Genomic DNA, 26,941 nt, shown 5'->3' on the forward strand with positions numbered 1-26,941 from the left:
CCTCCTCCACCTCCTACGCTTAGGCGAATGTTGGTGCTGTTGCGTGGGAAGCGCCTGCTGCTGCTGCTGCAGTCTGACCTTCTGTACCGTGCGCTGCCACCGCGTTCTCTTACGGGCGATTCTGTGTGCGTGCGTGTAAGCGTATGTCTACTTTCCGGCTCTTTCCGAAGCCTACTACTACTAGTCTGCTGCACGCGGCGGCAATCGAGGGATTCACCAGAGCACGCACCGGCCTGGGGACGAAAGCGAAAGGTAGGGGTAGAGTGAGAGTGGGGGGAAAGCGCTTTTCGCTTTTCACTTTCGGTTTCGGAGAGCGCGGGCTCGCGTCGCGACGCAGGCGTCGTCGCGGCGGCGCCGCAGCCTCGGTCGGCGGGTTTCACTCTCCGCAGCCCTGACCGAGGGCGCTAAGGGCAGCGGCCGCCCCCACCCCGCGCGCGCTGTTTCGCGGGACTGGCGTTTAGTGTTTTTTTTTCGAAAATTTTTCGTGTAATGCTCTGCTAGAATCGCTCCTTGAAAGGATAGAAATAAATACGGAATCTTGAAATTTCTCGTATAAACGGAAACTTTCGCGTTTTACCTCGAAATTTCAACATTTTTAAGTTAAACTCGGACTTGTCACTAGAAATTTAAAAAGTTCAAGTTTTGAACTCAAAGTTTCGGGTTTTATATCAAAATGTTAAATTCGAGTTATTATACGAAAATTAAATGTTCGTATTTTAACTTAAAATTTCGCGCTTTATCTAGAAATTTCAAAATTTCTTGTTAAATTCGACTTGTTACTCGAAATTTGAAAAATTCGTGTTTTACCATAATTAAATAATTAGTAATTTTACCTTCAAATTTCGTGTTTCATCTCGAAATTTAAAAATTTCTTATTAAATTTGACTTGTAAGTCGAAATTTTAAAAGGTCGCGTTTTAACTGGAAATTTGAACTCAAAATTTCGTGTTTTATATCAACATTTCAAAATTTCCTGTTAAATTCGAAGACGAAATTTTAAAAAATCATGTTTTATCAAAATTAAATAATAATTGCTTAATTAAATAATTAATTTATAACTTTACCTTAAAATTTCTTCTTTTATCTCGAAATTTTAAAATTTTGAATTTAAATTCGATTTGTCACTAGACATTTTAGAAGTTCGTGTTTTAATTCGAAATTTGAGCTCAAAATTTCGTGTATATCAAAATTTTAAAATTTTCTGTTAAATTTGTTTATACTGTTTGTAAACTTGTTATACGAAATTTAAAAGTTCGTGTTATAACTCAAAATTTTACTTTAAATTTTCGGGCTTTATCGAGAAATAAAAAAGTTTCTTGTTAAATTCGACTTTTTACACGAAGTGTTTCACCATAATTCAATAATTAATTATTTAAATTAATAATTAATAATTTTACCTTAAAATTTCGTGTTTTATCTAGAAATTAAAATATTTCCTGTTAAATTTGACTTGTAACTCGAAAGTTCGCATTTTAACTCGAAATTTGAACTCAAAATTTCTTAACTTATATCAAAATTTTAAAATTTCTTGTTAAATTCGACTTGTAATATGAAATATAAAAGTTCTTGTTTTAGCTCAAAATTTGACCTTCTTTGAATTCTAATTTAGCTTGTTTTCCTAAAACCGCGAAATTTAAAAATTTTGGGTTAAATATCGAAATTTTACCCCAAGAATTTTGAGTTACATAGAATTTTGAAATTTCCAGTTATAAGTCGAAATTTTAAGAATGGACAATTTTTGAATTTTTATATGGTTAAGGCGTTATTGACTGGATTTGGTTTTTGATAATTAGATAGTTTGATAGTTTAAATTAAGTAAGTACTACAGAAAAAAGGCGAAAAGCTGCTTCATTCGCAAGCTTAGGAAGCCAATTTCTATTTTTTACGTAAAAAAATAGGATCTCAACTTTTCCGTTAAAGCAACTTTTTTCTTTCAAATTTTCGTAAAAAGTTTGTAACTTTACATACATTATATATATATATATATATATATATATATATATATATATATATATATATATATATATATATATATATATATATATGTATATATATATATATATATATAAATTTCTTTAACAATTTCGCTAATTTCGGTGTTTCTGTGAAATGGTGTATATTGTAAAATCTTTTACAAAATTTTGTAAAGGAAGTGTGACTTTAAAAAATAATGGTAGTCGTTCCCCTACGCTTTCGTAGTTCCCACACATACATGGACGATGTCGCGTTTTCCCAATTCACTGGTGCATCTCACATTGTCAAATGTCGATCCCATGACGCTGGCTGGCGTCCATTACACACTGTCTACGCCATGCATAAATAAATCAAATGTCATAATCGTATTTGTTAAGCTAATGCGGACCGTCCGATCCATCCAGAAATTATTCAGTTGCGGTTTGATGGCTTGACACGTCAAGTTTCTGATTGCTGTACAAATAGTGATTTAATATCGATAATACGCGATTTGTTTTATTAGCCTCTCGTGCTGTCGAACGTAGAAATTCTTTATGAGATAAACCATAAAAATTAGGAAATAAAACACGTTCACTATCGATAGGTCATTGCTGAATTATTGATTGATCTACATGGTAATCATTTGTAGACCCAGCAATTATCGGAGTACTGAACGATAAAGCCATAGTTGTGACATATCGATTAGTGGAATTAACTGAACTACCTTGGGAAAAATCATTGTAGATTTTTCTATTATAATAATAGATACGATATACTTTTATGGCATCATTGTATGTCAAAGTTTTAATAGCTGGATTTCTATCGTATGAGAATTTGATTCCAGGACTTGACTGGTAGTAGAAACGTAAAATTGGTAATAACAAAGTGAGTTATTCCCAATTTGTGGTCAAATTTTATCGCTGAGTACAAGTTTTTTGTTGCCTTTGACTATAAAACATAATTGATAAACACATTCCCAAAAGAATGTGTTCAGTTGAAATGATTTAGAGCCGTCCCAGTTAAAACACAAATATTTTAATAGAATAGAATAGAATAGAATAGAATTTATTGGCCATTCAGATACGTCACAAAAACAACAAATGGTACGTCAAAGGTTAACAATACAAAAGAATTTATATATATAATATAAAAGGTTGTACAATTTTTGAGAACTAACACACTAACGCAGTGGTCTATTCAAGTGTAGAATGTTTGATCAACTCCAAGTATTCATTAATATCATAGAAAGGATTATCAGTAAAAAAACTTTTCATTCTCTTTTTAAATAACAATAATAGTAATAATAATAACAATAGATCTGTTAGGCATAGTTAGCGTATTCTCCCGATATTTACGAGGTTAGTGCCAAAATTTACCGGCCTGACATAGATGCAGGTCCAGTATCGCGATAAAACTTTGTCTTCTTTTAAATATATATCCTAGTAGGCTGTGAAAAAAAATTGAAATCTTGCGTCAAATAGTTTTTTATTGACAGCATTTTAAACAAGACTTGTCCGAAAAAATGTCGCTAATAACGCAAATTGAGTATAGAGCAGTCATAAAGTTTTTGACAAAAGAAAGGTTAGCACCTAAAATTATTAAAGGGCTGGATGGTGTCTACGGCCAAAGTTCTTTTTCGTATTCTGTAGTGAAAGAATAAGCAAAACATTTTAGAATGGAGCGGGAGTCCCTTGAAGATGATTCAAGAACTGGTCGACCAGTGGAGGTCATAACGGAAGATATTGTTCCGATTGTGAAAGAGGTGGTATTGAGTGATCGACGTTTAGAGGTCAAGGGAATCTCAGAAATTACTAAGCTTTCTGATACAAGTGTTCGTCGAATTCTGCATGATCATTTAGGTATGCATAAGGTTATTGCAAGATGGGTTCCTAAAAACCTTTCGGCTATTCAAAAACAACGCCGTGTCGAGTGTGCGCGGTCTTTTTTGGAACTCTGTGGGCCGGAACCGAAGCCTGTGATAGAAGCTATTGTGACGGGGGATGAAACTATGGTTCTCTATTATGACCCTCTATCGAAAAAAGAATCAATGGAGTAGCGTCGTAACCACCTCCAAGAAAATCTGCCAGTCAACAAAAAAGGTGATGGCCACGGTCTCTTGGGATTGTGAAGGAATTCTTTTGATATATTTTAAAGAAACTAATACCACTGTCAATGGTAAATATTACGCTTATTACATAAATTGCGAGACTGCATACATGTAAAACGTCGAGGAAGACTGACCAGAGGCGTGCGTCTTTTGCACGATAATGCACCTGTCCATACTACTGGTTTTGCACAAGCTGCAATTTTAGAGTGTGGGTTCCAACAGCGACTATGATTTGTTTGGATATTTGGAAACGGTTTAACGGCGAAGTTTAGTTAAAAGAGGCTGTTTTAGCTCATTTTGCAGACAAACCAAAAGAATATTTTTTGAAAAGGGTTGAGTTGTTAATAAAGAGATGTAATAAGTCTATTGAAGTTAAGGGGGATTATATTGAAAAATAATAAACAATTGTTACTCTACTTTGTTTCTTTCATATTCAGGCCGGGAAATTTTGGCGCTGTCCTCGTACGTTATGGGTGTCACAGCGAAAAACTAGCTTATCTTTTAAATAGGGAAGGCTAGATGACTTTAAGATCTTGTATATCAACACAGCGAATAGGTACTCAAATAAATTCTCAACCATTGCAACAATTTAATTTTAAACCTACAACTGTGGTTTTGTATTTTTGGAAGGCGTCGACGACAGTTTTTTCCTAACTCTAAAGTTCAATTATTATTGGTATATAGAATCTTAAGTAGTTTAAGTAAGTTCTTTTACTTAAATTTGAAATGTGCTCACTAAATCTTAATGATACGTCTACCGTTACTCCTAAATTTTTGGCCTTGGTAGCACACGACAAGTGTTCCCCATTTATCTCAAAATGCAAGTATCTTTTCAGGAAGTGCATTGCAGAGTCCTTAACCTTAAAGCATGTCTTTCACTATAAGTAAAAACCTGATGCTTAAGTGTTTATGTCTCATTTTATTTGAATTATAACCTTCAATTTTGCTATTTATGTGATATTAATGAACTTTGATTATGGCTTTTCTGTATATTTATTTGTTAAGGTGGAATTGAATAAGTTATTTAGGTTGTATTTTCTCTTTGTCTGTAACTTCTTCATTGCCGTGTCTTCTTGAAAAACTTCACAACTCAAGTGTCCCATTACTTTAGTGCCACATGTTTCTGTCAGCCTTGTGTTCCTTCCCGCTTGAGCGCGATCTCCCACTTTTGCACTTCGGGTTGATTTTAGTTTTGGTAGGTTTTATTGAATGGATTTAAATAACAAATCATAAATTTTTTTTTTGGAAAATTTGGTATCTTTTTTAAGTCGCAAATTGATAGAAAACGCACTTTGCTAAATTGAAAACATGATTCTTTTCAAACGGTCGCCCTCCAGTGGTTGCCCTCTCGTTTTAAATTAAGACATTAACTCCATTGCGCTCTGGTCTATGGCCTAGGCACCGCAGCCCCGATTTATGAGGCCGGAGCCCTCTTTAGCAAACACGGAGAGGCTGTAATACTCGTAAATAGAAACTAATGTGCGCCATTGTTCAGGTTTTTGTTTTAACAAAGACGAAGACGTTACTATCTCGTAATTGTTTCGAGTTAGTTATTATATCGCACCTTATCTGACTTATCCTTTGTTCGAGTCGCGTGGAGGACGAGACTGAAGCACTTAAAAGTTATTCCGGGAGGGGGTTAACAAGTTGTTCGTTAACTTTATAACGCGCTTTAGGGGCAGTTTGGGCCGTGATTGGAATTTTTATAATAATCACCGTCAGCGAGCACGAATTAACCTATAAAATATTATTCTTTTTGTGAAAAAGATTTATTTTACGTTGAAAAATTATAATTACTCTCAAATGAAAAACAGAATGTCGTTTTATTTTTTCCGATTTTTGACAGTGGCAACTGCAGTTGTGTGTATATCTCAGCATACGTTAAATAAAGTGTGTCTCAAAAAGGTTTTTTACAAATTGAGGAAGAGTTTGTTCTACAGTCGATCTTGCGTTTCCCAAAAATTTGTTGATAAAAAGCTTCGCATAACTTGTAAATCCGTCATCAGTAATAACACATTTTAAATATTGACTGATGTATAAAGACAATGAAAAAAGAAGAGGGGGAGGGCAAGGTGTTTATTGCAACTGTAGAGAGGGAGAACTATAGAAATAGTTTTTTGAAAGTTCTCATAAGCTTTTTCTATTAGTCACAGGTAACCAACTATATATTCGTGTTAGCTAGAGTTGGTTTGTAGTTAAATTAATAGCTAAAAAGATATGTGACAGTGAGGACAACAACTGCTTAATGGTATATTATGCAACAAGTGCGGTAAACGGCATTTGACTCACGAGTTTATTTGACATGAGCGAAACGCAGCGGAGCGAATGTTTAATAAACGAGTGACTTAAAAAGTTTACCGAACGCGTTACATACTATACGTCACTTTACCACGCCAGTTTCGTTTCCCACGAATCCGGGGACACTTCGGACATTTCCGGGATTTTACCGCACTGCTTTCGGAGATATTTTCCACGCTTTGAATTTTGACGTTTGTCATGTCAGTGAATGTATTTATTTTATTTTTCGAAAATGTACCCAAAAAGTAACGGTCGTAGAAAAAGTACAGTATGCAACAAGTTCGATAAACTTTACAAATTACAGATATTACTTACAAATTACAATTGAAGGCGTTGACGGTCAAGGAGTGTTACAAACAATACGAGTCACCATCACAACGCAGGCATAATATATGACTCACAGAGTTTTTTCCTAACCCCAATGTTCAATACATGCTTATTGACATAGGGAGTCTTAAGTAAAAGGTAAGTTCTTTTACTTAAATTTGAAATGTGCTTACTAAATCTTATTGATACGACCACCGCAGCAAGGGTTCCCCGTTTATGTCAAGATGAAAATATCTTTACAGGAAGTTTATTGGAGAGTCGCGAGCAAAGTGTAGCACCTGAATTTTAGCCTTCTTTCACCTTAAAGCATGTCTCCCACTATAAATAAAAACCTGCTGCAGATCAAAATTACTATCTGCTTCGATCTCGTCAGAATGGAACGGTTCACAAATATAAACAAGCTGGGTATCGTCAGCATATGATTGAAAAATGAGAGATTATTTCGGTAATGGAGCATTTTTAAAATCTGTAAGCCCTTTCGGCTATGTACGGTGGAGCCGAACGTATTTGCGAACTTCAGGGCAAGAGACCCCTAGATGGTTCTCTCTAAAAATCGCATCCATTGCATATTTGGTTTATTTTGAGTGTCGATTATTTTACTGGTTTGTTCGAATTATGTCCAAATTAAGAAACACACAATGAATTGTTTTCACAATTATTGAAGTGTTTGGAGTCAAAATATTTTTTAAATTTAAAAGTGTCTGCATATACTATTATGTAATAGTTTTGTGTTATGTAAAACATTAATTTAGTTCCTGTTCCTGGAATACTGTAGTTTTATTTTCTGTGTTAATATTTGTTTTTCTTTAAATAATAATAAAAATGCTACAACGTACTATCAGTTCAGATTATTGTATTGTTGTTTGTCACAAGTCATGACCCAGGGTTGTAATGCATATCCTGAATATTCTGACAACAAATAATTTGACCTCGAATGAAGGAAACAAATATAATTAAAATATACCTCAAAATATATAGGTTGGCATAAAAATAAAGTGAGCGCTGACGAGTGCAGCTTGTTTATCATATTCATTCAAAAACAATGATTGATATATCACATACTATACATAGTGAAGAACAGAAAATAAAAATATGTACTGTTTACCTGCGTCACGTCCACTTATTATGTGCATGTTTTTGGAATAAAATCCTTTTCTGCTGACAGCATCATCACCACACCTCATTTTCTTGCAGTGTGATGATTGCTATATGAGTTCTGCCTATACTGCCAATAATTCCTGGGAAACCACCTTTTTCCCTCTGTGATAGGGGAGCCCAGGCTGTCACGGGGCTGGGTAGCTGGGAATAAGGAGGCATGAGGAGGTAAAAATCCAATAGAACTAACAAATAACCAGTCGTGGACCAGCTCATCCTGCCCAGCTGTCGCGTCGTGGCTAAATGCTTGCATAGGGTATAACGGTGCCAACTGGCTTTTAGTAGATTGATAAACCTAGCGTGGGGTGCCGGCTCGACCAAGAGGAGTATACCTCAATACAAATGCTAAATGCTACTGTGGGCGGTCGGACCTAGGGGATGCATGGCTGGATAGAAGATCAGTCTCTACCGATCTAAGGAGGGCCAAGAAGAAGAGACTCGCTTTGATGGTTCCGGAGGAACCACATCCTGATCGAGATGATGAATGAAGAAGCCAGGGAGTGGGGGCTCGCAAACCTGGTTGAAGTCAGTCCAGCAGGATTGAGGCTTAGAAGGTTGGCGATCTAGGTTCCGAGCCTGGGGGCGGGTGTTTCGAACGAGGCACTAGTCCGCTGCCTGGTAGCTCAGAATAGCCTAGATTGCTGTGCCTTTAGAGTCTGGCAGAGGACGGAGGACGCAAGGGGCACAAGGTTCACATCACGGCTATGGGTTCAGTTCTCTTCTGCCTGGCGACCCAGGTTAAATTGAACCTGGCGGCGCCGAGGCTGCAGGGGGATGAGCTAGCTGCGGGGGGCTCACACAAAGAGGGCTCGTCCATGGAGGTTGATGGACCTGTCGTAGAGGCAGCGCTCACGGTTTCTGTGGAGGAGACCCCCCCCCGAGGGCCCTCCGACTACCACAAATTAACCTGCAACACAGCAGGGCCGCAACGACCCACTTATGCAGGATATTTTCGGAGAGGGGTGCATCCATTGTACTGATTTAAGAGCCCTGGATTATAAAATCAAAGGTGTGGGGCTTGTCCTTGGGAGGGTCGATGCTGCATAGTGTCGACTCCTCAGGGGTCGTTCTCAGTGCCTGCATACTAACCATGGGGCCGGAAGCCTTTTTTCTAAGGGACAAGGCGTGCATTGGACCTGGTTCCAATTCTGGTCAGATCCCCTACTCGGGACGGCGTGAGGGAGGTAGTAGTCGTCTATTTTCAATTTTTGAAAGATCTTTTACATATGACATGGCTAAAACATCTAATGCATTGAATCAGTCTCTTAAATTGCTAAACAATACCTTTTCCACACACCTGCGTGAAGTATTATTATCTTTATCTTTAAGTAATGTCTACTGCAAACTATTTCCAAAGTGTAAGTCCCTGTATTTGCACAGATCGTACTAGGTATTTATTTATTTATTTTTATGTATTTTTCCTGTCTAGCGCTGCCACCTTCTTCTTAGGATATTTCATTGTATATCAATACGTGAATAAAATTATTATTATTAGGTTGGGATTTTCTTCATCATTGTTTCTATGTTTTTCTCTTTCGCTTAAGAATATGATTCAAGTTACAGAGTCTTAGTCCTAATACCACTTCACTAACCTTCAACAGAGCAGCTGTCGTTCTAACAAATTGTCTTCTATTTTGCAAAAGAAGGCCAAAACTGTGAAAAATAGGGCGGCGCACTTCGATTTAAGTATAATATAAAACAAAACAGGAATAATGAGAACCGCCCCGTCACTATGGGACGCGGACACTTGCCATTACGAAATTATACTTCCTAAAGCAATCATCTCAAACTGACAAAATATACCGACAAAAAATACCAAAGATTTTCCCCCATCGTACACAAACTGCCGCACGGCATCCTTAACGCACTCTTCACCGCTTCCGAAGTTTTTTGCCGCTCTCTCGAAGAAACCCTTTGTGTTTGTCCCTCCGCACTAATATTGTAAGTTGTTCGGAGAAGGGCGCCCCACGAGAAAGGTGCCTAGAAAATGTATTTTGAATTCATTATTCAAATTAGGCATACGGCCCCACGTTCGGCCATAATGGCGAGACCTCCTATAAATTTAATCTCGAAAATAGAGGATACATTCCGGTCGGTCTATAAAGAAGTGGGCTTGTCCTAATGTGCTTCTGAAAAGGACATTAATATGTTTTATTATACGTATTTTCGGTGACTTCATGCGATATTTATTAAAAATAGGAGCCGTTTCGGTTTCTTTATTCGGGCAAAAAAATTCGACATTATCATAATGACAAGTTTTATTTTCAAAACATTTTCGATGGTTTCACACGAAAATTTCGTGTATTGATTCCGAGAAATAAGAACCCATTCAAAAACCGGGACAACAAAAAATCAAACCCAGTAAGAAAAACATTGGGGATCTTTTTTTGTTTCACAAAAAAAATCCACAGGCTACTGTAATACTATTTACAAAATTTCTGGATTCCTCCTGAACCGGTTGTTGTTGAATCGAACTTACTGACGTTTCGACAATCATCCTGTTGTCTTCTTCAGAATTTAAGTGAAACCGACCACATTCTAGCCTGTACCTGCTCGTATATTATTAATAGCGATTGAAGCTTTAGCTTTAGGAGAGAAGAAAGCCCTCAACACCTTCCTTCTAAAACCAAAATTAAGGAAACGCTACGTTTATGATACTGTAAAGCATCTCAATTGTTTTGAATTATGTTTAGTGATGGGGCAAATAGGTGGCGCTAGTGTACAGCTCGACGCCTGAAGCCCGGACAATCCAATATAAAATGTAACAAAAAAGAGAGGTATATTTCTTTGACCGCCTTCGAAGAATTTGTTATTAGATTGTTTCTTGGTGTTTTCCATTTTGAAGAAGTTCACGCAGATACTTTTATTTGTTCAAGAATCCTTATGAGATTATCTTAACAATTTAAACTCTATATACCATAACATACGTTTTACCATTGAATTAGAAACTAATAATTATCCCCCTTTCCTAGATATTTTTGTTAATAGAAAATCAGACCTAACATTGGGTCATTCTGTTTACAGAATACCTACGCACACAGACTCATACCTTAATGCATTGCCACATTATCACCCGGCCTAAAAATCATCGGTTATAAACTCTCTTGTTTACAAAGCCGTAACACTATATCAGCCCGAGTCACTGAACCCAGAATTAACACACCTTACACCTGCTCTTCTCCTTAACAATTTTCAAATTAAAGATATTAAGCGTTCCATCACAAAATACACTTTACCACAATCTTCCAAAGACAATAAGTCCGAAAGCAATCCCACACTTGCCACTGTTCCTTACAGTCAAAACATGATTGACATCATATGAAAAGTTTTTAAGACATATAACGCCACAATCAGATTTACCACTTGTCCAAAAATCTCTCAACATCTTCGATCCGTCGGAGACTAAATTCTGTTTGAGATACCAAAATATATATGCGGCAAAGAATATATTGGAGAGACCGTACGAAAAATATCAACTAGGTTCAAATAACATGGAAGGGCCTTAAGACTAAGACGAATAAACTCATCAGCAGTCACAAAACCGGACCTAAAGTTTTATTTGATAAAACTAAAATTCTTACATGTATTCAATTCTTGTACAAACGAACAATGCGAGAATCTATAGAAATCTCTAAACTACCAAACAACCTTAACCTCGATTCAGCAATATGGGAATGAGTCATCGGAGACAACGTTAATGCCCCTCCATTAGCTCCGCCCCTTCAAGAATATAAGCAGGTACAGAGTAAAAAATGCAAGATTGATTCAACAACAAGCGTCGTAGGAGGAATCCAGAAGTTTTATAAATAGTATTACAATAGCCTGTGGATTTTTTTTTGGGAAAAAAAGTACACAAAACAAACAAAGAATCTTTCATTATCAGAATTTAAGTAATATATATTGTTTAATATATTATGATCATCTCCCATACTTTACAAATGATGGCAACAGGATAATTAATGCTTCATTTTGCATTTTCTTTTGTAAATAAAATATTTGAGACATTTTAAACCTTAATATACAAACTTGAAGACAACATTCAAGAATTATTTATTATCAATTATTATTTACAAAACTATTGCTCAACATTGTAAAATCAATTTTTAAGACGTTTGTTACGAAAAAGCACGGAGTGGTAGAGGTATATTTCAGTTAGTTCGCAAACAAAAAATTGTAATCCTGAAATATAAAAAAATGAATTGTTAGCCGTTTCACAACGTTCCACGCCTAACCGCAACACACCACATTGAAATTATGTTTCTGAGTTGTGAAATTATATCATTTACATTACAAAATAGTCCAAATACCCAGGGTCTTTTATTTTATTTTCAATGAGCGATTTAACATATTAAAGAAGACTCTTAAACTAAAAAATATCTTACAGAGAGATCTTATTGTAATTTTGTTTATTTATATTTAAATGGTTCAATTATTATTTGATTGTTTTCATCGAATTCAATTTAGACTAGTTGTTCAAAATTATATTTTTGAATGCAAATTGTCGCTCGAACTAAATAAGGTGTGTTAAATGAAAACAAGTGTTGCCCTACGTATTTAACAACATAAACGCAACAACACAAGCTGGCACACAGTATAAATGCATATTGGTAGTATTGCTTTTCTTCTTCTAAGAACTATAATAAAAATTCCAGGTAAAACTCGCCCGACCAAACGAGTGTGGGTCGCCTTACGTAACAACGTGGACGAGTGGCCACTGTACGCCCATGTCGTACAAAATCGCGAATACATAAATTGACCTTGGCCTTGAACGTTTAAATTTAGCCGCAGATGTTTTTGTTTATGTTGCGTTGGATAAGAGCCGACTCGTCGCCCGAATTTTCGAAACAACGCGTTGTCTAATGCGGTTTTTTTGATTTTTTTTCTGCGGAGTCCTCGACGAACCGACCCGATACGGGCGCCACCTGCTCTTATTATAGGTTTTCTTTCCTGTTGTGGCGAAAATTAGACGAAATTATGCAACCTTGTGGCAGTTTCTGCTATTGCCGCTTCCTGTCGGTCATAATTACGAAAACTGACACTAAACTTCTTCCCTCGTTTTCGATTGGAATTCATATTTGAGATCTTCAATTGCAATCGAAGAAAGCAATACGAATACTAGGATGCCCAGTTTACGTGTAAAATAAATTGGTAGTCGTTGATTTGATATGAAATTATTAATTTTTATCCGACTGTTGATTAACAAAAATAGAGACAATTAAGATTTCTCATTACAGTGAAAAAAATTTAGAGCCCTATAAGAAATACCTGGCAACGTTCGAAATATTATATTTAGATCCGGCAATGGAAATAACCCCTGTATAGCATATATATAGTCAACTTCATCTTAACTCGAATGGTGACGGCGCTGTAGCAAAATGGGGCAAATTTTACAATAGAAAAAGATGGCCAGTAGTGGGTATTGTTGTCTCTCTCTAGCTCACATTATTCGAAAAAACATACAAACTAATATATGTAGGTATTTAGAAATTTAAGATATTTGAACGTTTTAATAGTATATTATGCAACAAGTGCGGTAAAGGGCATTTGACCCACGAGTTTATTTGACACGAGCGGAGCAAGTGTTTAATACACGAGTGACTTAAAAAGTTTACCGAACACATTCACTGATTGATTGATTCACTGATATGACGTCAAAAATCAACGCGTGCGAAATATCTCCGAAAACATCCGATTGCTTCCAAACCTGTGCGGTAAAATTGCGGAAATGTCCGAAGTGGCTCGGATCAGTGGGAAACGAAACTGATGTGGTAAAGTGACGCTTCCCACCCGCTAGATCGGTGTGTAATTAGGTATTTTACAGACAGGAGTAGAAAAAATATATATATTGGTCAGGAGAATAGCCGCGTGAATTTTTTTCAGGTATTTGAAAATCATTTAAAATAGATACGTATTAAACTAAATGTACAAGGGATCCCATTACTTTTGTGGTTGCTTAGAGATAGGGTTCTTAACGTAGGATCCACGTACCTACTCAGTTTTGTTCCGATAATGACATTTTATATAAACTTAACTTGCTGCTTTTTTCAAATGAATGAGTGCCACAAACAGAAATGTTATAATTATTTTGGATTTTTTAAAATTTTTAGACACCCGGTTAGAGATAGGATTTTTTTAGTAGTATCCAGTGGCACAGTTAGTTTTCTTCTGATAGTCACGGATTTTTGATATATTAACTAAACTTATTTTAGAAAAGCTGTTCAAATACAAAGAATATACCTTTAATTTATTTTTTTTATGAGTAGGCCTTGGAAAATACGATGGAAACACAAAGCTGTGAGAATTTTTTAATGTGCTTTTTCAATTTTTATGATAATTAAAATAATAGGCAAAGAATACCAAAATAATGATAATTTATTAATTTTTAACAATACCTACAAAATATAAATTAGTATGTACGGATGATTCTTCATATGATTTTCTGATAAATGTTCCCATAGATACAGAAATGCATCGATTCCAAGAGTGTTAATTTTTCTTTTTAAATAATGTTTATTAAATTAATTCAAATATGTTCTGAGATGAAGCGACTAAAACTTTCGTGTATCTTCAATTTTTTTTTATATTTTGGTAGTTTAAAATATAATAGAGATAAAAACTGTATTAGAGCATCGCCGTTTATCATATAAATATTTTCCATAATTCCAATAATATTTGCGAAAAATTCGACTAAATATTTACTACTATTTATTATACAAAAATTTACAAAAACTGTTGAATGTGAAGACCTGTAACAAGTCCGTAAGATCTTTGAGTTATTTTAAAAAAGATTATTTAAAACACCTAGGAAACAATGTCCTTCTGCACTTACATTTATGCTAACTTTTTTCATTAAATGATATGAGGAACCAACTCATTATTTAAGCATAAAATGAAAATGTTCAACCGTTCTGGCAGTTTTGGAAAACCCGGTATTTTGAATAGTACAATTAAGCTATAAACAAATATCACCGCACTTTGCAGCAAAGAGAGCTTTGCGATTTGCATTATTTTTACGTATCATCAGAGACAATCTCTTGGCAAATTTTGCAAGCTTTTAACGCTTTAGTTGGTTAGGCAATAATTTTAATTTAATACCGCGCCCGGCTATAATATAATACCTATTTTCAAAAGGGTTTGATAATTTATCGCGCAAAAGGACCGCCGAAATTACAAACCCGACGCTTTGAATAAATACCAACCCCAAATTTCATTATTAATAATAAAATGTTGGAGAAATTCGGAGGGATTTACTGGAGTTTGGGATATTTTTGATCCAGTTTCAAGATTGCCATGAAAATTTTGGTAGCTTTGTGCTGAAAGCCGCAGCACGCCATTTTAGTATAACAATAACTTTCGTGTGGACGAAAGTTAGCTATAGCTTTAATGTAGGTTGTCCATATTTTTTGGTAGATAACTAACCAAAACTAACTCTACAAAAACCTGATACTGCAGGAAGGAAGGCAGAGTAAAACCTTTAATAGAGACAAAGGATTAAGACAAAGGGGACCCACTATAAAACAACTTTGTTCAATTTGAGCAAAAGCAAACGAAACTTGCAAGTACTAGTGGGGATTAACAAGATGTATCAATTTGTAGGGGTAAATGACTATTTGGGAGTACCAATCACCAACAAATGTGAAGAGGACAAGAAAGTGGATCTACGAATAGCAAAATGTAACAATTGCAGTGAGACATCAAAAAAACCAAAAGAAGCTAGTTATACAGGAAAGGAAATTATTAAGACGAATCTTTAGTGGGAAGAATACACAGCTGGGAGAAAACGATGAATACTACGAACTATTTGGAGATAAGCCAATCGAAAATTTGTTGAAGCAACGAGACTACAATGGCTATGGCACCTCACCAGGATGGAAAATAAAAGAGAAGTAAAGGAAGTGGCATGGAAAGAACCAGAGGGGAGGAGGAAGCGTGTTAGACCAAGGAGAAGATGGAGAGAAGCCATGGAGGAAGATTTAAGAGAGAGGATTATTAATTGGAGAAATATAGCAAGAGATAGAATCGGGTGGAGGAAAATTGCACAGCTCTTTGCCTAAATGACCTGTCAAAAAGCTGATATATACCATCATTGAACCGTCGTGGAAGTTGTAGGTAATTGTAATTAGAGAATAACTTTTCTGTTAAACGTTTATCCAATTTTCAGAAGTGCTTGTCCGATATTACAGGAATTTGACTTGTACAAGCGAAGTATCTAAGTTTCTGTGTTCCAACCAGACAGTATCATTATACAGGGTCCTTGAAAAAACTTACCTTTAATTTCTAAGGTAAATGTAATAATAGAAAAAGGATTAGGTTAACATGAAACGCTTTAAGATACTTTTGATAGTGTGGAAGTTCAAAGCTTACAATAAATGAAAATACTGTTATTTAAAACTACTTAAAATAACTGATTAATTCGTGGAAATTAGTTGCCAAATTCTCAAATAACTCCAAAACCAGTATCTCTCTTGACTTTAAATAAGAATTTTTAGTTTAGTTTTTTTATAGTTGATTGTTTTCCAACTTTACACAAAAAAGGAAAAATATCTGCTTAAAAAAAATCGCACATAAAATTTCAGAATAGAAAAAAACATATTTTTGCCCCTTTTACATAGCAGAAGCAACTTTTTATGTTTTTTTAAAACACGCAGTAGAATATAAGTATATAAAAGGTATAAAAATCACGAGAAAAAAATTTATATAGATAATCTCATGACCTGACTGAATATAAACCGACCTCACACAACGAATTCATTTTTTAGCACACGTAAAATCGGTGGAAACTTATGCGTTTAGAATGTGACTTAGATGTTGGCTTCGTAAACACCGAAGGAGCCGTGTTAGTATACACGTTTTTGAACCATACCAAGGTTCATTTTTTTTATGTTCTATTATTCCAGAAATTAACTGAGCGCGTTTTGAAACACCAGGTATATTCAATAAATTCGCATATTTATTTGACTTTAACGCAAACCAATAACTTTTGTATTGTCAAAATGTGATAATATCACGATGCTTGTTGCATAACGAGATAAACATTATAAAACACACCCTTTGGGTCAAATTTACTACTCAAAAAAAAAATTACGACGCAGTATGTTATCTGAGATACGCGGTACTCGTTCATATATCTGAACAATAAGCCATTGGAGCACACCTGGATTTTTGGGATGAATGCGAGGCGTGTTCTGTACTAAATTACATACGCACTTACAGAGTGGACAAAAGTTCGTCGTCGGGCGTCACACGAGGTTAAATTTTCATTATGAAAGCTAACAAAGGAATAGTCGGTACAAAAATTCCTCGTACTCAGGGTGTTCGAGAATGTTGTGAAGAAAATTTAAGGGTCTTATTATTCAAAAAATATAAACACAAGTTCCCAGAAGCATGAGGGTTTCGAAACGCTTCGTTTTGGCAATAGATGGAAAAGCTTAAGCAACCCTTTCCATTTTTTGCAGTTTATTTTAAATTTATCGAAAACACACCACGTTTACATGTACAAAATTGTTTTATAATATACTTATGTCAGTGGCGTTCGTGACAGCAGGTCCATATGTATAGTCGAAAAAGCTGGGCGCCACTGGTTTTGGAAAAAGTCTCACTTTCTCTCACTTTCCAACCAGAAACCAGATCGATTGCGCTCATAAATTACTACTTCTACTATCTTGTTTGTACTATTTTTGCAGGGAAGAGTGTATTAAATTTGAAGTTTAAATGCTTTACTACAATAATCTTCGCATATTTTCTTTGACTTATCAAATATTGGTACTGCGTTCAACTAAGTCATTCTCTATATGAGGGCACTACATCGATTTTAACTAAACTTCTATATCATAATTATTGTTTACAACTTTAAGCAAAATGGCCCAAGTATCGTATGGCCAATCTTCCGGATAAAATGCAGAATGTAAACAAATAATTTTGAACTATGCAGCTTATACTACTGGTGTCACGGGTGATAATATGTATGTGAACTTTTCTATAAATTCTTCTTATTGTAAATATTATTGAAATATACTTTTTAAATAGAATTATTTTGCCAGAATCCGTAGCATAATTTTTTTCCGCTAAACATAACGTAACGACATACGACAAAACATAACGACCCTCGCTCCCCAAGATAACTTTAACGATGTTATTACGTATTGTTATTGGGTAAAGTCATTAACAAAAAAAATTGTTCTTACTTGAGTGACAAGGCGAGGACGGGGTATATTTCTTTCTTTCTGATGCATTTCTTAAGTGTTGATCATTTGTGACAGTGTTCAATAATAGTTTTTACTGTGCGTTTTAATGTTATAAATTTGATGAAAAATGTAATTAATAACATACCAACTGAGAGCTGGAGAAATTCAGTACAGTAATAACAAAACTGTCATAATTAATCACAATGACGGCTCTGATAGTAAAACAGAATTAAATTTAGACATTTAGAATGAAAATGTAATTATGAATGAATGAATTAATGTTATATATTTCATGCCATTGTTCTTAATTAGTTAATTTAATAAGGTAACCCCACCTAAATAAACAAAAAATATATATTATTACGTAAACCTTTGAGAGTCCAACCCTAATGTTCTGTCCTTTGATAGCTACCGGGCCCTAGTTTTATTGCCATCGAAGATTGAAACAGATTATACCAAAATTGTAAGCAATATCTTAAGCCGTTTCTTGTAAATTTGAAAGAAAGAAATCGAAGTATTTCCCGACCCATTTTTAAATAAACTTTGTTCATATTTTTATATGTCTAGATTCTTCATTTTTATTTTTTTGTAACAACCTGTATATTAAAAGATTATAGTTTTTATAGACACATAAAATACAAATCGGGCAACGTAAAGACTATAGTCACATACTAATTGCGTGTCAACTAAATTCCGTGAGCCGTTTGAATCTCACTCAATGTGATAGTTGACTCACCCGGTATCAGAAGGCCGTGGCGCACGTATATATCCCCACAACGCAATCCTTTATTGCGGATGTCAAGGACACCATCTTAATCTCGAAAATGTGGGTCGAACACGCGAGGGATCCTTAAGAGCAGCGGGGCTGCCGAATTATTAAATCCTTCGAAGGATTCGCCGGTGCTCGAGAGTGAGATTAGGCTCACCTAAGCCTCCAGATGTTTATTTTAAAAGTCGATGGCAAAGTTTCCAAAAAAAATGATCCCCGAGACGTCAATTTTTAGCGTTAAGCAGCCATTTGGAGACCTACAACTCTCTTACCGAGGGTACAACGTACCTGAAAACGCCTCCAGTTTTAAGACTCTCAAGTTGTAATGAATTAATTACATTTCAAAGTACGACAATGTTGAAACTATGTTTTGCCAACGAATTCATTATTTTTTTAAAAAAGGTTCCACAGGCATGAACGTTGTCTCGGATGACTGATTTGTGTATTAGTGATAAGATAAAAACCTGAGTCGCGATTATGATTGTTGTTTAGAGATTTTACTTGGTTTGGTAGAAGAATTGATTACGTGAAAGAATTTTAGTTTGATCGTATAAAATTTGATGTCCGGTTTCATGATTGTGTTCGGCAACTGCTGATGAGTGTATCTTTCGTAGCCATAAAGCTCTTTCACGTTATTTTAGACTCCTAAACTTCTGGTGTCTCAAACGGAATTTTGTCTTTGACGGATCGAAGGTGTTGAGAGGTTTTTGGACAAGTATTAAATCTGGTTTTAACATTATATTTCTTAAGAACTTTTGATATGTGGTCAATGATATCTTCGATGTAAGGAAGGACTACAGTGGCAAGTGCGGGATCGCTTTTGGAGTCACTTAGGAGGTTGCGGTGAAGTTTATTTTGAGATGGAACGCTTAATATCTCTAATGTGGAAATTATTAGAGAGAAGAGCGGAAGTTAGGTGTTTTAATTTTGGGTTCAGTGACTCTGATTGAGATAGTTTTGCGGCTCTGCAAACAATAGAGTTGATAACCGATAATTTGTTATCTGGATGGTGATATGATAAGGTTATTATTCGTTTCTAATTCAATGAAGAAACGTGTATTAGGTTGAAGAGCTAGAAAATTTCAGAGATATTTTAGGACCATAGGGCCAAATAACAAAAGTGCTATCAACATAGCGTTCCCATTATTTTGGTTTTAGATGGAAGTTGAATGAAAGTTTCCATAAATAAAAGCATTTTTCAATTATGGTGAAAAGATATGATTCCATATTCTCGGATTTTAATATTTCTGAAATAATGTTGAGAGTTCCAGGAACTTCTCTTTAATCGTTTAATGAAGTTCAAAGGAATTATGTACGAAAGTATTACTTTTTTTTAATATAGAAGCTAGATATTTTGTTAGGGAATATGTCGGAGAAGCAATAAATTTTAAATTAATACAAATCTATCAGTTTTCGCTGTAACGATTTTAAAATAGAAGCTAAAAATTTTGCTAGAGAATAAGTCGGAGAAGCAATGGTGTTAACAACATGGGAGTCCGAAGAAACGAGGAATTTTTGAATGGAGAGGAGGACACATTTTTTCGCCATTCTAATAGAGAAGGAGTTTCAATAGCAGATTTAAGGTTGAGTTCCATCGCATCCCAATTATTTAAGTTGACGGTAGGATCTATTTGTAAGAATAGCTTGAATTTTTTCCTAATAGTCCGTTGTGTTCATGACCACCATACCATTTCGTTTATTTGCTTTCAAAATTATGATGTTAGAATTAGATTTTATAGATTTAAGATCTATTTCTTTCCCGCATTGGAATATTAGATTTAGGAGGTTTGAATTTTTAAAGGATTTTTGAGATTTTAATTCGAATTTCATTACTTGTTTGAGATGGCACTTTTTTTGGGCTGCATTTGTCATTTGAAATGATTTTCTCGAGTCAGTTTCAGTTAAACTCTGAAGAAGCCCACAGGACGATTGGCGAAACATCAACGAGTTTGATTTATCAACAATCGACGCGTGAGGAATCCAGAAGATTTATAAATAGTATTGAACTCTTAGTCCACCACCAAAGTTTGTTTGGTTTTGTCTTCTTCTTCTAATCGCGCCGTCTCCTTAAGAAAGTTGGCGATCCGTATAGCTAAACGAACTTTGGAAACTGCTTTTCTGAAAATATCATTTGACGAACATCCAAACCATCTCCGCATGTCTTTCATCCAAGAATTCTGTCTTCTCCCAATAGATCTATTACCCTTTATCTTGCCCTCAATAATTAAACGTAGGATTTCGTATTTTGGGGTTCTGATGATATCTCCAAAGTATTGGGTTTTTCTTGTTTTTATAGTTGTTAAAAGTTCTTTTTCTTTGTTCATCCTTGTTAGTACTTCCGTGTTTCTCACTTTCTGTACTCAGGAAATACGAAGAGGACGCCTGTATATATACATTTCGAAAGCCTCGAGTCTTTTTTTGGAAGATCAAGGGTCCAACACTCACACCCATATAAAAGCACAGAAAACATATAGGCCCTCACCATTCTCGTTCTGAGTTTCAGATTAAGTCTAGTTTTATAGAAGAATCTGTTTATATTTATATATGTCATGTGGCTTGTGCAATTCTGGAGTTTACTCTTTCCTTGGTTACCTTTCCTTTCCTTGGATCCCACTTACCCAATTATTTAAATGTGGATACCCGTGGATATCCTTTTTTGTTATTAACATCGATTTAGTCTTCCTTACATTCAGTGTCAATCCAGACTCCCTACTATGATATACGACTCTATCTATTAAGTTTTGTAGATCTTGCATGTTATTGGCTATTAGAATATTATCATCCGTTTAACGCAACTTGTTTATGTGGTCCCCATTGACGACTATGCTTTCAGTGGATTCGTGTAAGGCTTCCCTAAATATGGCGTCTGAGTATAGGTTGATCAAGTGTGGCGAGAGAATACATCCTTGTCTCACCCCCTGCCTTATTTTTACTGCCTCTGATCTTTCTTGTCCAATTTTCATTTCTGCTGATTGGTTAGGTCTCTTTTATCTATGATAATTGATTTCAGGTTTCCATCTTTGCAGCGTTGAACAAGTACATTTAGAGAAAATTAAGCTTCACTTGTCCCCAAGCCTTTTCGAAATCCGAATTGTATGATATCCATGTCGTCTTCACACTTATTATATATTCTAATGTGTATAATTCTTAGGAAGACTTTGAGAACGTGTGACATTAAACGGTTGTCGTCGCATTTTTTTGCTCTTGTTTTCTTGGGTATGGGGATGAAGATCGGCTTGTTGAATAGTAATACTAGTTGTTTAATAGATGAACTTTCTTCTGAACATATTTTGAGAATTTCACGTTTATCTCATCTGGACCAACAGCTTTTCCGTCCATCTGCAGTTTTATGACGTGCATAATTTTTCCAATTGTTATCTCTGGTCAGATGCCTCTTCTTTCGCTTGGCTGTTTGTCCTCTTCCTCGTCTTGGTTTTTGTAGTTTTGTATTATTTGGTAAGATTGATTTGTCTTTTGCTAAACATAATGGTAACATGTAATAAGTTCTAAGGCAATTCAATATTCTGACAAAATTTACTATTCTGATCATTGATGACGCTATTACAAACTGGTGTTCGTGCTGCTTATCAAAAATGTGTTGATATCTAAGATGCAATTACGCAGAATGTTTGTGGAACACCGATGTTGTTATGGAAAACTTTAGATTATTAGTAGTCAACAATGATTTGCCACCCGCTGCGATCTTAAAAACGATTCAAGCTATTGGAGAACAATCCCTCTCGCTATAGCATATTCAAAAGCAGATTATAACTCATACAATGGAAAGCATTGCTTAAATGGACATTCTCTAATATAGAAAAGAATTTGAATTGGGACAATTACTTTTTCAATGAGCATTTCAACAAAATTATTCGTTTTTAATACTATAAAATTTTCAATGAGTGGGGTATCTTCTACATAGGAACGATAAGGGAAGCCGTTCAACTTGGTATGTGGTCCGAGACGGTGATAATGAGCTAGCGTCGCGAATCCCCGAAATTGCTTCGATCACGGAAGGTTTTTTGATACGCCTCGATTTTGGGCACTACGAAAAATGCCAGATAAACATCGCAATTAACGAGCAACCGCAAAAGTTCCGAGCCACGACGGCGACGCCACTCCGAATCTCCATTTTCATGGGAGTGAATCCAATAATTATTTGATCTTTCAATTATATCTGCGCCTCGGTCTCGCCCTTCTCGTTGCCACGCAAACAATGCCAACCGGAAACAATTAAGATATATCATAACCTTAATTCTTATTTTGGCGAAACGCTATAACGAAAGCCATTGTCGCTGATAAAAATCAAAGATAGCACACCAAACAGACCGTGAACATCGTTGTACCAGGGAGCGCGGAATTTTTCGGCACGGGGGGTCATAGGGCCGGAAAAGGGGTGCATTTAAAATGTTCCCGGTTCAGTCAGGTTGAATGGGAATCTTGAAATGAAAGGGAGCAAGGCGATTACCCCTCTAAAGTAGAAACGCGAGGTTATTCCGATGGCCTAAATAGGTCAGCTGCAATTGCTCACTAACACGACACCTTCGGTTGAACTGCGCTTGGAAATATCAGGGTTTCGATTTCCGATTACGAATAATTGGTGCTGGTAACTCCAGTATAGGTTTTGCTATTACTAGTCCCTATTTTAAGTGTTTTCCAACCAAATGGATTCAAGAAATCTCTTTTCCCAAGTGATGGTGATTTTATTTTCCAAATATTGCTGCCTAACAATTTTACAATTTTTGTATTGTATTTTGTAAACTGCGATTAGAGTTAGTTTACTATAGGGAATCGATTATTGCCTATTTGTGAAACCGCTTGAAAAGTACACAGCAATCAGTTTCTAACACAATGGCCCAGTCTTCCAGAATTCCAGCAAGCGCATCACAATTAACCCATATTATCCCAAGCATAGAAAAAAACTGTTTTGCTCTGAAATTATTTATTTTGTTGCACTTAAGAATACATTACATGTGTCAAAAAAAAATAAAAACTCGAAACATACAAAAAAATACTGGTGCGTAAACGAACCACTGAGAAAAAACATTAAATAATGTTTTGGGGTACATAAGATGTAACATATAATATATACATGAATATTCAAAAGAAAGTTCAAATTCGATAGAAAACAACTAAAAGTAGATTTGATACAAAAAAACGCATAATAATTTATGGTGCGTGAGCGCACCACTGGTAACACTTGGTTTCATTTTTGGTGATATTTTACAAAGCATGAAGTATGTAAATGCACATTACACTTATTACAAACGTAAATTGTGTGGCTGTGGCAGATTCTACACTTCCTTCGGGCTTTGTTAGCATGAATAATCATGAAGTGACCTTGATTATCATAACGCACTTCATCTCTGGCAGATGCAAGATTCCTTTGAGTAATTGTTTAATCAGTTTTTCAATTTGACAGTAGAAACAAACCTATCGTTTGCAGAAAGCATACGTCTTCTTTTGAATTCCAAGGTTTCATCATCTAATGAGTCCCATTCAGGTTCAGTAGTTGACACATTACAGGACTGTTGAAGGACAGCTGTATCATTCGGTATATGTAACTCGAAAGTTCCAACTATCAGTCGGTTCCCCAAACTCTTGTAGATTTATCGTTCATATCTTCTTCGTCAGTCAAGGTATCCACGTCGGGTGGAATATAGACCGCGTCAATATGTTCTGTAAATATTTTTTCACGTTATTTTTAGCATAAGTTTACAATTAATGGAATGCTACAGTACATAAGAATATGTAAATCCAAATAATACTTATCACTTTCATTGTTATTGTCATCATCCATCACGATCTCCTCCATAGCCGCCTTTTTTGAGTCAAATACCTCGGAAATGCCATATTTTACCAACTGTAACGTTCACTGCACAAGGCACAAACTGATACTAAAGAACACGCTAATTGTTGGATGTTTATTCTACATGCGCTGACTTGTCTAGACTTGCAATAACAAAGTTTTGTTTCACAGATAAAACCAGCGGTGCATTCACGCACCACTGGGACAAAATGGGTTAATGGGTCTTTGTGTTAGAAAGTCTTTTCAACAGCTTTGCACCCTAAAATTTGTTGATACACTTTTATAAGGAGTAAATTGGTATATTTATCTTTAAAATACGAACCTCCTTCCTCTAATTTGGAAACCGTGTAGTGTCAGTGCTTTGAATATTTACACTTTACACTAATTTATGTGGATTTTTCAAAGAAACTTCCACAGGCTACTGTAATACTTTTTACAAAACTTCTGGATTCCTCCTGCGTCTGTTTTTGCTGAGTCGAACTTGCTGACGTTTCGCCAATCATCCTGTTGGTTTCTTCAGAGCTTGACTGAAACAGACTCCGCAAAAACAGATGCAGGGGAAATCCAGAAGTTTTGCAAAAAGTAATTTATGTGGATGTTATCCCCCAATAGGATTTTATCAACATTGGTTACTCCAACCCTTTTACATAAAATCACTTTAGCTGTAAAACTTGTTATTTATTTAGTTTTGTTAAAATTTGATGATGATTGCAAATGTACATTTTATTACTCTCTCGCATTAATAAATATAGTATAGAATTGAGACTTTTGCCATGTTATCCATAACAAAATCTGTAGTTGAAAATTAAATTTTGGCAGAATCTCTTTTTTTATTTCCACGCTAAATTTCTATCATTTTAAGGGTAGTGGTCAGATCACTCATAGTTCGAAAAACAAAGTTAAAGAAGAGATCGTTATTGCACAAGGTCATCGAAAATTAAGATCTTGAGAGTTGGTTAGATGACACTTTCTTCATGTTTGTATTGAACCGACTTAGAAAATTGAATATTATCCGTATAAGTGGGGCATATCAGCATTTTAAATCGGTCTCCATTAAATTTTGAGATCTTTGTTGGCAGACCCGTAGAAAGTAACAAAAACGTAAGACTTTGTCCATCTTATAGTGATATATTCTTGTCCGTTCTTGCAGAACGCCGCCGCGTGCAAGATAAACGACTTCTTGCGGCATTTCCCCGCCCCACCCCTTCAGATGGAAAAAGAAATAGTCGGGCGTCACAGTTTGACGAGTCCCCGGCAAAACTATATCCGGGCTACGCTACTGGTATCGGATGTGGCGCATTTGGGCGTACCGAGTTGTGCCGTAGGAAAAGGGAATTTTCGATAGAGCGAGAGAGAGAGAAGTCGAACCCGTAACCGGATGTATGGGGGCTGGTCCGCCGTTTAGGGCACGCATCCATCCCGGCCGACCCGCCCGGGAACGCAATCAAAGGGTTCGAAATTACAACAAAGCACGCTATTTTTCAATGTTATCCGAGCTTTAAAATAACTCCGAACAACATTAGGATATTTGTTTTCGTGGAAATAGGTGCGCAAAGGTGTTATTAGAGTAATGGTTCGGATTTTCGAGAAAATTTCATCTGTCGTTACTAGTTTTCTCGTACGGGGTGTTAGTTTAATAGTAAAAAGCTAGGGGAAAATCCCCAGAATGTTTCGGAACTTCGTTCGTGTAGACGAAATTTTTTCATTTCTTAATGGAAAAACTTTTGAACCAATACGTGGGTTCACAGTTTCGGATTTTGATGCGTAATGCACCGAAGCCATCAAAAATTTAAAAAATATTTTAGAAATACCCGGTACTATTGTGTAATTTTAGATTCTTTATAAAAAATACTCGGATAGTTTTATAATGGATAGTTCATCTCCAACAGTTTTCTTTCCGTTTTCGAGTAAGAAACAATTAAAAATCGAAATTTTGTGAATTTTGAGTTTAAAATTTTCGAAATAGTTTGATACTAATGAAAACTGTGGCTATTTGTAAATGAAAAATCTATTAATTTTAACATATAACTGAAACAAAAAAAGATTTTAGAAATATCCGGTACTTTTATGTATTTTTAGATTCTTTATAAAAAAACTCGAATAGTTTTATAATGGATAGTTCATGTCACAGTTTTCTTTCCGTTTTCGAGTAAGAATCAATTAAAAATCGATATTTGTTGTATTTTAAGTTAAAAATCTTCGAAATAGTTTGATATTAACGAAAACTAGGGCTATTTGTAAATGAAAAAAACTATTAATTTTAACTGAAACAAAAAATTCAAAAAAGTTAATCATATTTACAACAAACTGGAGAATTGATAATTTCACCCTGAATACTTA

The 26,941-nt window shown here is 35.4% G+C and overlaps 1 protein-coding gene across 1 annotated transcript; it reads left to right on the forward strand.

The window, feature by feature from the left end:
• The first annotated feature begins 10 nt into the window (after positions 1–10).
• LOC132700851 (uncharacterized) lies at positions 11–25,946 on the forward strand. The gene is made up of 2 exons (XM_060668422.1): positions 11–252; positions 25,752–25,946. The coding sequence occupies exons 1-2, from the start codon at positions 28–30 to the stop codon at positions 25,944–25,946; spliced, it is 420 nt and encodes a 139-aa protein (XP_060524405.1). The 5' UTR covers positions 11–27.
• Positions 25,947–26,941: the final 995 nt, after the last annotated feature.

The sequence above is a fragment of the Cylas formicarius genome, unplaced genomic scaffold (assembly GCF_029955315.1).
Source record: "Cylas formicarius isolate icCylForm1 unplaced genomic scaffold, icCylForm1.1 PGA_scaffold_4__25_contigs__length_36172078, whole genome shotgun sequence".
Taxonomy (NCBI): Eukaryota; Metazoa; Arthropoda; class Insecta; order Coleoptera; family Brentidae; genus Cylas; species Cylas formicarius.

Coding starts and splice junctions, on each gene's coding strand:
- LOC132700851 (XM_060668422.1), top strand. CDS start 28: ATGTTGGTGCTGTTGCGTGGGAAGCGCCTGCTGCTGCTGCTGCAGTCT. Junction 253..25,751: donor CCTGGGGACGAAAGCGAAAG/GTAGGGGTAGAG, acceptor CCGTTCTTGCAG/AACGCCGCCGCGTGCAAGAT.